Raw genomic sequence first — 13,718 nt, 5'->3', positions numbered from 1 at the left:
GTGCCTGCAGTGGCTGTCAAGGTCACGGACCAGAGGGTCCCTGCCTGCACAAGCCCCTGACACAGCGGGGCAGAGACATTTGCTGCCCACTCCAGGCAGAAGCAAAGAGGAGCCTCAATCCTGTCTCCTGGGGCAGCAGCAAGGGCTCAGATGGGGTCAAACCTGATTGCCCTCCCAAGCCACCGAAGCCAAGAGCAGCCCTCCTGCCTGGCCCTGGACCGGAGTGCCTGCCAACCTCTCCCTCCCCTGATCAGGGGCAGGGAAGCAAAAAAAGGGGAGAAGGGCATCTTCCGCAGCTCCAGCCTCTGCCACCTCCCCTCTCGTGCAGGTTTCTCACTCTCTTCCCTGTCCTCTCCTCACATCCTCATTAGACCTCATCAAGCTCCACCTCAAAGCCAGGTTCCTTTTTAAATCCCCCTCGCATGAACTAGGGTCTTCACTCTCCACCCCCCTCCCCGTGCCAGCCCTGTGTGACCTCACCCCCCCGCAAACCCTCCTGGGACCCCATGCTCAGCCAAGAACCTGGCTGGTGCCCTGTACAATCCTCACCTCTGCCTGGAAAACCACTTTTGGTACCAGACTTGCTGCTCTCTTGGCTCTATCAGATGGTGGCTGGAGGCTCGCTAACACACGCTGATCTCCTCCCCCTCACAAGTAGGGGAGAGCTGACTTACGGAGGGAGGTCTTTCACGAGACTAAGTGCACTTGCTGTTACTTACAGCTACTGCTACTCCAATTACCCTGGCCCACAGATCACCCTGGCCTTCCCTTAGGATATTGTTATTCCTCGTGTTTGTTATGACTCCCCAGCTCCACATCACCATTTATTTCATTAGCGCCATTAAGCAAGCCCACAGAAAACAGCCAGGTGCACGTGCCCCTCCTGCGCCAGCCTGTGACCAGCCCCTGGGCTAGACCGACCAGCCAGCTTGTCCTTCAGGGCCTCTTACACGAAGGTTAGTGGCCTGCACCTCAAAGTCGTTGTGGCAAGAGCCAAGGCTCTCCCCTGCAGCAGGGAGTCTAGATCCCCGGTCCTCCCTCACTATCACTGGTGCTGCTTTTGCTCATCTCCAGCCATCCCCACCACCCTCCGCCAGAGTTGGCGATTTGGGGTTCGTTAGTCACCGAGCATTACCTGTTACAGAGACGTTTCCACTTCCCACCGCTCGCTCTGCACACACATTCCCAGGCAGCCCTGCCGCTCTCCCTCATTCCCGCTGCAGCCCAGCACCCAGGCGCAGACCAGAGCCGCCGCGATGTGCCCACCCTGTGCGTGCAGACTCGCCTGAGCATCCCATAACAGAAGACGACCCCGGGCCAGACCGGCCATCAGTTTCCTCATGGCACCCTCCCGCGTAAGGCGACAGCAGAGCCCCGTCCTGCTTGGGCTGCACCCATCCTTTTTTTCTTTTAAATCTTGACTCTCTTGCCCACTTTCTCTCTTCCCGATTCTACACCACGTCACTGTCGCTCACTTTAGCTTCCCCTGGCCACCACTATCCGGAAGCCCCCCCGCGTTCAGCGCCACCCCCCAGGCACGGCTTTGCTCCCCCGTGGGCCTGTCTGCTCTCCCGCACGCTCCAGCTCACACCGGCTGCAGACGAGGCCTGTACCGAGTGCGGGGCTGGGGCCCTCCCCCCGCCACGCAGACACGCAGGTTTCTCTCTCGCCAAGACCGAGGCCTCCCCTCTCCAGCTTCCCCGCTTTCCCGCCGCCGACGCCCCGGCCTCGCCTCCCGGGAAGCGGGCAGCCCCGCCGCCACTCCGCTAACGCAGGGTTTACCCGCGGGGCCGCAGAGCGGGGGCAGGCCGGGGCAGCAGTCCCGAGAACCGGGCACCCCCACCCTCCGTCGCCGCACGGACCGGGCCAGGTCCCGCCCCGCAGACCAGGTGCCGGTTCGTCCCGCACAGGACCGGGCCGGGCAGCGACGGCCGCGGCCACCGGGAAGGGCGAGAGGGGGCTGACCGCCCCCACCACGGCCGCGCTCCGCGGGCCCCGCCGCCCCCGGCCGGGCCTCACCTCGCCGGGCCGGTGCCGCCCCGGGCCTGGCTGAGCCCGCAGCCGAGCAGCGCCTGGGCCGCCCCGCCAGGCCCTGCCTGCCGGACAGACCGTACTGGGAATTCCCGACCCCGTCCCGTCCCGTCACCCGAGTTACCGGCGACCGCTCTGCTCCCGCTTCCGGCTCCAGCGCCCGCCGTCATGTGACACCTGCCCGTCACCTGACCGCGCCGCCAGGAAGCGGTCACGCGGGCCGCGGCGCTGCCGTTCCCAGCCTGCCCCGCGCGGACTACAGCTCCCAGCGGGCAGTGCGGCGGGTACGGGTGGCGGCGGGGGCCATGGGGCGCGTGGACATGGCGCGCGTGGCGCACGTCGTGGCCGACACCGGCGCTTTCCTCAGCGCCGCCCCGCTTCAGGTACCGGGGGGGCCGGGGGGCCGGGGGGGGCCGGGCCTGGCCGGGCCGGGCCGGGCCGGCCTGGCCTGACGGCGCTGCCCGCAGGACATCGCGCAGAACCTGTACACCGTGCCCGAGGTGCTGGCCGAGATCCGCGACAGGCCCACGCGCCGCCGCCTGGCCGCGCTGCCCTGCGAGCTGCGCCTCCGCCGCCCGCGGCCCGACGTCCTGCGCCTCGGTGAGTGTCGCACCGGCCCGCGGGGCCCCTGCGGCTCGGGGGGCCCGGCCCGCCCGGCTCCCGGCGGCCTGGCCCGGCCCGGCGCGACGGCTCCGCTCCCTTCTCCTTCCCCTCCCTCCCGCAGTGACCGACTTCGCCAAGAAGACCGGCGACTACCCCAGCCTCTCGGCTGCCGACCTGCAGGTGCTCGCCCTCACCTGCCAGCTGCAGGCCGAGACCGACGGCCCCGGCTGCCTCCGCTGGGAGCCCCAGGACAAGGTAGGGCCCACACCGGGGACGGGGCCCCGTCTCCTGGGCGTCCCACCGACCCCCTGCTCTGCCTCCCCAGGTGCGGCTCAGCTCCACACCGCGGCACCCTGAGGCCCCCCTGCACCTCGCCGGCTTCCACCTGCCCAGCAAGGTAAGGGACAGGGACGCAGTGCCCCAAGGGACGGCACTGAGGACGAGGCCCTCCAGTCCATGGGGAGGGGATGCAGCCCTGCAGCGCCCGCGGGCAGCGGCGGATGAGGGATTCCCTGTCTTGTGTCCCCACCACCACAGCACAAGCGCCCGGCAAAAGGCCAGCATCAGCCCAGCCCCGAAAGGAGCACCGTCCCATCGGAGAGCAACGAGTTCAGCTCCTTCCTCTACTGGCGAGCCCCCCTGCCCAGCATCGAGGAGGAGCTGCAGGAGCTGCTGGTGAGACCCAGAGCCTCCACTCCCCGCTGTCCTTGTTACCCTGGTTTCTGGCTGCCTTTGCCCAACTCCTCTTTGCAGTGCTGGACTGCACCAGGAGTGCTGTGCGTGCCCTAGCCAACTGTCTCTCCATCCCAGAAAGCTCAAGCCATCTCCGTTAGCCCAGAGGCCACTGAGGAGCACCGGAGTTCTGAGGATGGGGCCAGTGCTGAGGAAGAGGAGGAGGAGGAGAGTGATGATGAGGGTTGGATAACACCCAGCAACCTCAAGCAAGTCCAGCAGGACACAGAGCACTGTGACACTGCTCCCATTGGCGTCCAGGTCGGCTGCGTCACCACTGACTTTGCCATGCAGGTGGGTGCTGGCTGCTGCCCGGCACGGGACCGGCTCCAGCCTCAGGCTCAGCTGATACCATGTGGGCACTGTCTGCACGGAAGGGCTGGGCTGAGGGGCACATTCCCAAATTACTCGAATGTCTGGGCTGGTTAAACCAGCACACCAAGACAGAGGAGCACACTGCTGCATCCCCAAGACAAGAGGAGACCAGTGTTCTGAGAGCACCTTTTATCTAAAAAGCAGCCGGTTCTGCCCACAGCAGGGACCTCTGCAAAGCCCGTTGGCGTCGCTTCCGTTTGCCTCTTGCTGCCTGGGCTGGCAAACCCCGGTTAAAGCTCCTGGCAGTGCCAGTTCACGGTGTCCCGGTTTCTCCCTCCTCGTTGCAGAACGTGCTGCTGCAGATGGGCCTCCACGTGCTGGCGGTGAACGGCATGCTGATCCGCCAGGCCCGGAGCTACATCCTCCGCTGCCACGGCTGTTTCAAGTGAGCGTGTGTGTGCAGAGCGGCGCTGCCTCGGCACGGGCGTGCGGTGCTCGCTGGGGCTGGGTGGATGATCCCGCTCAGGGGCTAAGCCGGTATTCCACGGCCCAGGGAGCAGTAAAACCCCTCTGTCCCTCTCTTGCAGGACCACTTCGGACATGACCAAGGTTTTCTGTCCCCACTGCGGTAACAAGACCCTGAAGAAGGTCGCAGTGAGCGTCAGCGATGACGGGAGCCTGCACATGCATTTCTCCCGCAACCCCAAGGTGCTGAACCCCCGAGGGCTCCGGGTGAGTAGCTGTATACGACGTGCTGGGCGGTTGCTGCTGGGACAATGGCCTGGCCTGTGGTCAGTTCTTCATTGCTCAGTTCGCCTCTAAAGGCCTGCGGTTGTCTTGAAGTCCCTCTGAGCAAGAGTCAGCCCTGAAGCAAGTTTAACAACCTCTTTTCTCTTGGCAGTACCCGCTGCCGGCCCCAAAAGGAGGGAAGCACGCAAACAACCCTCACCTGGTGGAAGATCAGCCCTTCCCGCAGCAGCGACTGTCCCGCAAGGCCAGGCAGAAGACCAACGTCTTCGACCCTGACTACATCGCCGGGGTCTCACCCTTTGCGGAAAATGACGTCTACAGCCGCGCAGCCAACCTGCAAATCCGGGACGCGGCCCTGGGCGCTGGCAGGAGGCGCCTGAACCCCAACGCCGTGACGAAGAAGTTTGTGAAGAGGAGGTGAAGGGTGGGAGGGGGCCTCTGCAGCCGGTGCTGTGAGGGACCATCTGCCCAGGCCTTGCATGTTGCTGCTTGACAGCCTCTCCCAGCACCCTTCCGAAGGCAGCCGCCTGGGGCAGGGGCCGGGCCTCTCCTTCCACACTCCTCTGGTGCCAGAAGAGTGGCCAGTGACTGGGGTGATGGTCGGGGGGCTGGGGGAGGCTCTGACCCAGGGTGGTCTGCCAGATCCAGGGGGAGCCGGGCGAGGTAGTGGCTTCTCTGCTCAGCCCCCGGCACGCCCCAGGCAATGGCTGCGTTGCTAATAAAACGCCATAGCACCGTGGCTCAGTCTTGTTTCTGTGGCTGCCTGTGCCAGGCTCGTGGGCCAGGCTGTGCCTTCCTCTGAGCCTCAAGAAGAAGAGGGGGCTGAGGAGGGTTTCTGGGGGTGTTTTCTTTTGTCCCATGTCAGCAATGAGGAGGCTGGCAGCTCCAGAAGGGCAAAACCCAGTGGAAGGGGGTTGCGTTTCTCCCTCTGCAGCACAGCCATCTCCGACGCTGGCAGTGGGCACAAGGCTGAAGGGGCAGGCGCTGGGGAAAGGCTTTCCGGGTGATCTGCTTAGACCTTTCACAGTAAAGGATTCTGCCCAGCTCTCGGGGTAATTGCAGCATTTATTCTTACCCCTGTTGTAATTTTGAAAAATTACTGATCCTGGCCACCGGCCCCGTGGTCCTGCTCGCTGTTACATCCCTGCAGGAGGTCAGCAGGAAAGGGATGACACACCCAAGACTCGCTGAGCCCCAGATCACTTTTAGCATGGTAGCATGAATACACCAAAGATGCAGATAAAGTAGGACTGTACTAATTCTGCTGGAGAGGCCATTCATTCCAGTCATCTCTGCCTCCCTTGGGCAGAACAGCTCCCAGACCATCCTGGGAGAGACCTCTGCATCGCCCCTCAGGTCCCTTGGAGCCAGGGCCCTGCCTCAGGTGGACTGTGAAAACAATTTCTCTGAATGCTCTGTAATTTGCAGGCTGGGGTACTAAATACAAGAGCAAAGATGGTTACTTCAGCCTTAACACACAAAAGCGGAAAGAAACATTGCAGTATTTTTTCAAAGTGCACACACGACCCTGTGCAACAACTCCAGCGGGACACAGCACAGGCACAGAGCAGCTCCCACCTTCCCAGTATTTCCTGACCTGATGCCATACGGTTCCCAGATGGGTTGACTCCATATTGAGGAATGGACACTTTCTCCCGGCAGAGAGAAGATGCCCTTGAAAAACACACAACAAGACTTTACACTGCAAAATGAAAACTTTCATTGTTTTATTCTTGACTGCAGCTGTTTACAGAAATATAGTCGCGAGTATACAAATGTCCCAATAGAAGCAAAATATTTTTATTTTTTAATATTCAACAAGTTATCACAGGATAGCTAAAAACATAGATGCAAATGAAATATCCCCTCATAGAACAAACTGAAAACACCGGGTATCAGTGCTTTGAAAATCCCAACTACGAAAGCCATATACACAGAAATGCACAAAGGAGTATCTGGTGCTACTTTCACATTGCAGGACAGTGGAAGAGGCAGCTCAGCGGTCAATCAGTGTGCTCCAGGAACACATGGCAGAAAGGCAGGTAAACCACGCAAGGATGCAGCAGCTAAGTAACAGAGGTAGAAAGCTCTGCTCTGAAGTTTTTTGGAGCTTACTCACTAATAATGAGCTCAAGTGTAAAGATTTCAAAGTGTCCAGGATTAAAAAAAGCCTCAGAATACTGTGGTCTACTAAGCAGGACAGGGGAACGCGTTCCCAGTTCTGTAACACCCAGACGTGCCACGCTCTCTCCTTTCACAAGGGAGTTTCCCCCCGAGCGCCGTCATCCCGGCCCCTCGGCTGGGTGCGCTGCCGCGTGGGGACCTGCCTGCACGAGGGACACGTGGGCCAGACCTTCCCTGACTCGCAGAGGGGCAGCTGCAGGGACTGAAGAGAATTGAAGGCCATTTAAGGGGATCTGAACCCAGGACCCCCCGCTAATCCGAATCCCGGAGCAAGTGCATGCAACTGGAACGTTTTACAGTGGGCTGCTGCTGGGTGTCGGAGTTTTGGAGTCTGAACCAAGCGCTTGCAAGAGTGTCAGTGAGGGCCCCGCAGCAAGCGGGGAAACCCTCGGGTTCCTCACCCCTCTCCCAGGACACCTGGATGTTATGAGGCAGTTTCATGAACAGTAACAGCAAAAATTACAGAAGCTCTCCGTCTCTGGAAGCAGCGGGGACCAGACCTGCAAGGCAAGGGCTCAAAGGGAAGAGTAAGGACATTTGCTTTGGCAGAGGTGCTTGATAAAGCCTGTACCAGGACAATAGTATCTGCCCATCAACCTAACGCCATGTTGCAGTGGAACACACCTGATTCGGCATGAAGAGTCGTGGTGGACAAAACACACGCTATTTTTTTTACCAACTGTATTTCTTTTAGAGTTTAATTTCTCACACAATCTGTAAGAAATCAGCACAAGTTGGGGCAGGGTTCCTCACGGCTAGAAACCAAGGAGAGCTGTCACCAGCTTTCAAGGAGAGAGCTTTCTAGATACTGACTGTTGCGGTACAAAGTTTAAAAAAAAAAAAAATTAATAAGATGCCTGCCTTTGTCAGACTAGAGAGGAACGACAGATTAAGCTTCATCGTCCCGATGCAAACCAGCCCAGCTGAGCAGCAGCTGGGATCCTTCGCCGTGCAAGAACGATCAATAACCCCCGCCGGGAGGGAGCTGCTGGCGTCAGCCCAGCTCCTCCGCAGCAACACACCCACCAGTGCTTTCCCTACCGGCACGAGCTGCGGGGAGGCCGAGAACGGAAAAGGTCCCGACGTCGGGAGTCACTTGAGGAAAGCTGGCAGGCTGCGGAAAGCCAGTGCTGCGGCCGCATCCCGAGCCCATCCAGTGGGCAGGCTCTCAGTTCTACTATTTTTTTGCTAACACCACATCTGCAAATATTAATAAAAATATATAAAAATACAAAAGTGTACAGCTGTTTTCAACCCATGGTTTTTAGTGACGTTCACAAGCAGAGCAAGTTTCTGGAGCAACATTACCAACAGCGTCACACGTACAGTACTGAAAGGTGTTCATACAGCTATTAATGAGTTACTACAAAAACCCTGGTAAATAACCTCAGACTAAGGAAAATTAACATTATTTCAGGTTTATAAAAACGTAAATATAATGGTATTACGTGTGTGTCTCTACTAATTATTTATATATAATAGATATACGATTCCTCTATATACATATATATAACCCTAGAATATACAGGCATTGCGTATTTACATACCTATACAGATTGTAAGAAAGGCAAAGCCTCTCCTCCTGCGGAACCCCTCAGAGCCCCCTCCCCAGCTAGAGAATTTTACGAGTACACTTTTACAGGAGTTTATGTGCTGCTGCATTTTTCCTCATGTCTCAGTAACATCTCTGACATTTCCAGCAGGGATCCTCCACGCTTGACGCCCCGCCGGCGGCGTGCATGGGCAGGTGCGCCTCCGCTCGTAGGCTCCGGGGACTACCGTTGTACACAACCGGCATCACTGGCCCGAGCACAAACACGAAATGCTCACAATCTATCCCAAAAGACTCCTCCAAATTAAGACAAACACCCCAAACAAAAAAGCATCTCGGTACCAGTTGCCTTTGAGGTTCTAAAACAACGGAGCTGCCGCCAGGCCCTCTGGAACACAAACCACACGAATAGTCCTTGGAAATAAATCCTGCACTCATGAGAAGTCACCTGTGATCGATGTTTCTTCTTCTCACCTTCCACCTACAACTCACAGCTCAGGGCGTGCAAAGCAATTCATTCTCCTCGTTCCTGCTCTACCATCACTCAGATAAACGTCCGTAATCCCTTGTGCTCCTCTCCTGAAAAAGTAGCCCAACAGCTTGCCACACAGAGGCGTGAGGTTCAAAAACTGAAAATTCTTTTCCAACTTCTAATGGATGCGCACGTGGATGTGCACACACACACACGTACCCCTGGGGGAAACGACGTGTAGCTTTTTTAGTCCAATAACAACTTTTTTGATCCTGCCTTTTAATAAATCACCTTTCCTGCTACTCGAATAGTGACTTAAACTGTGTTTCAAGACAAATGCAAGCTTCTGACTTGCTTAGTGCTCTTTCTGAGCACTCTGGAGAGATAGTAAGAGAGTAGAAAAATCTATTCAGACAAGTTTTCTTTTTAGAAACTGTATGCTAAATTAAAATCACAAGAGAAGCTTTAAAAAAAAATTAAATTCATCTAAATTAGGGGAATGTCCACTGATACAGCTGCCCAGACTGAGTATTTCCAGTAAAAAAGCCTGCCAAAGTAACAGACACTTCACTGCTCATGTTTTATTCTATCTTAGAACTAAATCGGAAGTAACCACCCTGTCAGTAATTAAAAGTAATTGTAACAAAATGGTTGGTGACTAAACATCCACTTTGAAACAGCAAGGTTGAAATTATTTCTTGAACTATTTTCAGGTGAAAATAACAGCAAAGCATTTGGCTTGAAGAACTGCTAAAGATCAGACAGTGAAGAGGCAATTAATAACAAAACGTGGACTGGCTAATTAAGCACAAAGCACCAGTAACTTCCTACCAGAGGAGATGTTTAGCCAACAACTGCGTATTATGTGTTATTCCTGTGATTTTTTTATACATATATACACACACATACAGTGTATAAGCGGAGAAGAGAGCGTGTGCAGAAGTCACGTCCGGTGGCTAGCAGGTCCCTCTCCCTAAAATCACTGCTCTGTAAACCACCACGGACGCTGTGCGGAGCGTGGAGCACGGGTGCTGCGGAGGCATATACAGCTGGAGAGTACAGCCCACATTCAGTGTGGAGAATCAGATTTAACGATTCTTTAAGAGCAAGCTCAAGCAGCAGAAAAAAGAAGATACAGAGAACTGATCCCAGCAAGGCAGCTCTGCCGTTTTTCATTTTTCACCTAGTAGTATCTTCTATATTTAGTTGCCGCTTTGTGGATATGATAGTAACTTCCCCTTTATAATAATGTCAGGAACTTTAAATTTATAGAGATTAATGTCTGTCTTGGTATCTTCTAACTTCCTCAACCAAAATGGACTAGACATGATGCCACCGCCTCACATCCGCAGGCAAGCACTCCGTCCGCTCACAGCCAACAGGCACGCCGGTGTCAACATGCAGAGGAGTACACACAGGGATAAAAAAAAAAAAAAGGCAGAGTAAGCTCCAATTATCAACTGCTTAAATCACAAATGTAACTGTTCAGGACTCCGATAAAATACAGATGTGGCTCACACTGTTCTTGGGTCTTTCTGCCATGAAATCCTGCAGCCTGTTTTTAAGCTCTTCACCGGCTTATCAAACCTCTCTTTATCCTCTGTAACAGCCGTTTGCAAGCAGCAGGTCAGGCACTAATCAACCGCTGAGCAATCTCTTCATTCGTAAGACAAATACTTTTTGTAACCAAATCACATGTTCAACGTGTTGTACATTTAAACATTGACCTAAAATGAACGAGATAAATTTAACACAAGAAAAAGGTGTTATCCAGAAGTGAAAAATGTGATAGCACAGCCCTTTTTTTTTTTTTTTTTAAACTTTTTTTTTTTCCTCTTCTCTTCGTAAGCGACCTAAAATACGCACACAATTCAAACATACCCTTCCCCTGGAGCTGTAGCAGTCTTGGTATGAAGTTCTCTTTTGGACACCCATCTTGTTAAATGGAGAATTGGTCCCTGGTGACTTGGCACTGTCCGACAGCACATCAACATAAGGATACGCCCCTTCGGAACAACGGAACGAACTGAAGCAGCACACAAGTGAATTTATCATTCCTATTACTTCTTCTGTGTATGAAGGCCCCAGATGACACCCAACAGCTTGTTCTGGGACTGCGATCCTGCAAAAGCCACTAGTTCATATTTTAATAACTGGCTATCGACTTCCACGACCATATGGAAGTTGTTTCGGTCCATAATTCTCAGTCTTCTACATAGCCTCATATAGCATTTAGTCAATGCTGCAAGACTGCTGTTTTCATGTCATGAACCATAACAGGATTCTGTTAGTATTTTGTCTTAGCAGGAAAAAAAAAAAAATAATCGCAGAGAGAAAAAGTATGGTTCAGGGTTATAAAGCAGCTCTGGACATTATGAAGCAGGGAATTCTTTTTATCATGATTAAAATTTTAAACATTTTAGCATAATCATAAATTAAGAGTTAAAACACAGAGGCGCTAATAATAAAATATTAAATAGACAATGATAGTGGATAGAAGCTGAATGGCTCATTCTGAGTGAAACCCCGTTATTTTATATACGCCTAAATGCCTACGGGTTTCCTTACTAGATCGTATTGCTGAGTGACAGACACATCAAAACACACAGTGAAGCTTCTCATAGCCAGTTGGAACAACAAATTGCCTGATGGAATGGCGAGAGATGAACAAGTTATTTATGTTGCAAAAAGTACTTAAATACGCAATAAAGACATAACAAACCCCACCCCACCCCACTGTTATCAGACGCCACGTTGTGGTAGAACATCAGACAAACTCACAAATTTACCACAAAAATGTGTGGCAAAAAGAATATTTTATATATATGTATATATATAAATTTTTATATTTATGCCAATGTACTCACTCAGTACAAATAGCAAAATAGTATACCATTTCCTAAATACAAAATATAGCTTTCCAAAAAAATGAAACACACATTAGATATAAACCATCCAAAACTTGAACGATTGAAAACTGTATTCAAAATTAAATGACCCAGAGCAGGTCTCTTTCTGAAAAGTTCCCTTCATATCGGCAAGAAGCCTTACTACTGAAAACGTAATTCAATGCCTCTCAATGAGAGAGAGAAAGAGAGAGACAGAAAGAGAAAGTGAACGTTGTGACAGACTGACAAACAGGAAAACCCATTAAAACAAACAAAAACTCTACACGGCTCAACTAAGCACACAAGTTAAGGGAAAAAACACACAGTAAACAGACTAGAGTAACTTAAAAACCATTTACAGACTATTCTTTGTTATTTAAAATAACAAAAATGAAAAATGGCATGATACCAACTACACTCTACCAAGGCATAATAGCCATACACGACAGCTGTCCGGCTCTAACTGCAGCAACAGCTTTCTACGTGCAGAAGGAGAAGAAACGAGTATCTGAATGAGGCTGTCATGTGATATCACAAAACTGTCTGGATAGTTGGAGCACCCAAAAAATTCACATGCCTCACAATACAACTGCATGGTCTGGAGTGGGTTGTTTTTACATTCTGTAACATCAGCCAATTTTTGTTTGTTTGTTTGTTTTTCAATTGAGACACGACAATCTAGAAACTAGACTTGGTGACTGTTGGTATTAAAAAAAAAAAATCACTTCAAAATTGCAATGAGCTCAATATGCTACAAAGATGCAACAGCTCAGCATGAAGTGAAATTTTCAAGAACGCTTAAAAATGATGTAATTTGCCCCCTACTTGGACTAAAGTCAAGCTGAAGATTTACATGAGTAACAGTTAAGGGGGATTCCTGCATTGAGAAGGTGGTGGAGAAACTGCTTCCTCTTTCCTTAATCCTTGATTATTTGTCAAAGCTTCTTCTGACTAAGCAATTTAGCGCCACGAATTCCTAAAAGCTGCTTCTGATCTTTAAAGCCAGTAGGATATTTATGTCTTTTTTAAAAACGTAATATGAAACTGAGGGAGAGAGAAGGAAAACCATGAAAAGAACAAAAGGGAGAAGGCTGGTTTGAGAATGGGTAACGCAGCTTTACCGAGTCCTAACCCATACAGTCAGAGTGAGAGAGACAGAGGGGTTCTCTCCTCAGCCAGGCAGAATCCTCCTTGCAAGTTGAAGGTATTTTAGAGGATAAGATTTTTAGAGCAAAATTTAATTGAAAGTTCCCCTTCATTTCTTCATTTTGTTAGAGCCACCAAACCCTTGCTCTATCTACAGTTACATGTAAGGGACATGGAAACCGTTAATCACGTTCTCAGGTGGGAAGCACCCACCTCTGGCTATCTACAGTAGCAAGCAATTCTCTGCTTGTTTATTACAGGTATCAGTATTTTTCACTGCCACCTACTACAATTAACAAATGGCAGCACTAGCTCTCCCACTCCCCTGTAAAACGTGCGACCCCTTCACCTACTGACAGCCAGGAGTCATGGCTCACGTCACAGGCATTGGATGTTTCTGCTTCACAAGCTTTTCTAGTCAAAAGAGGGGATGTGAAGAAGGAAGAGGAAGATAAAAAAAGTAAACGTGGTAATGTGTATTACCTTCTAACAACAATAATAACTGACCAGATATGCTTTAAGTTGACAGAGCACCCCACTCGTAATGAGGTTTAGGAGTCTAGTAACAGTACAATCCCATGCCCTAGTAAAACAAAGCATAGCTTTTCAGCATTATTGGCACTACAAATCCCAAATACTATGGTCATAGCCTTAGGTGCTAGACGCTGCAATCGGCCACGTCTGTGCTCTTTAGAGAAGAGGGCCACTTTTTGACAGAAGCCATCAGTTCCACACAGCCTAATCCAGAGTCGGAAGGTCTGAGAGGATCTGGGCAATCACTTTTTTTCTTCACAGAATTTCTGCAGGAAAAAAACAAGCAAGGAAAAAAGTTAGGCATAACTAACAAAAGTAATCCTCTTATTCCTATGCAGTTCCTTCATCCTCAAAGTGTTCTTTACAAGCAGACAGGAAACTATGAGCGAGTATCGGAATGCAGCTCTCTTTCTAGAGCAGGATTACTCTCCTTCCACTCTCTTTCTTAATTCATAACTTCATATACAAAACAGTTTAGATTAGAAAATGAAGTGTATCACTTAAGTGAAAC

The 13,718-nt window shown here is 51.7% G+C and overlaps 1 protein-coding gene across 1 annotated transcript; it reads left to right on the top strand.

Annotated features, from left to right (window-relative positions):
• Nucleotides 1-2,066: 2,066 nt before the first annotated feature.
• NOB1 (NIN1 (RPN12) binding protein 1 homolog) lies at nucleotides 2,067-4,976 on the top strand. The gene is made up of 9 exons (XM_082005785.1): nucleotides 2,067-2,414; nucleotides 2,499-2,631; nucleotides 2,756-2,889; nucleotides 2,960-3,031; nucleotides 3,172-3,309; nucleotides 3,445-3,660; nucleotides 4,029-4,126; nucleotides 4,269-4,413; nucleotides 4,583-4,976. The coding sequence occupies exons 1-9, from the start codon at nucleotides 2,337-2,339 to the stop codon at nucleotides 4,850-4,852; spliced, it is 1,284 nt and encodes a 427-aa protein (XP_081861911.1). The 5' UTR covers nucleotides 2,067-2,336; the 3' UTR covers nucleotides 4,853-4,976.
• Nucleotides 4,977-13,718: the final 8,742 nt, after the last annotated feature.

Source organism: Phaethon aethereus (genome assembly GCF_964289735.1).
Source record: "Phaethon aethereus genome assembly, chromosome: 13".
Lineage (NCBI taxonomy): Eukaryota > Metazoa > Chordata > Aves > Phaethontiformes > Phaethontidae > Phaethon > Phaethon aethereus.
The sequence above is the reverse complement of the archived record's forward strand: the minus strand, read 5'-3'. Positions and strand labels throughout refer to the sequence as shown.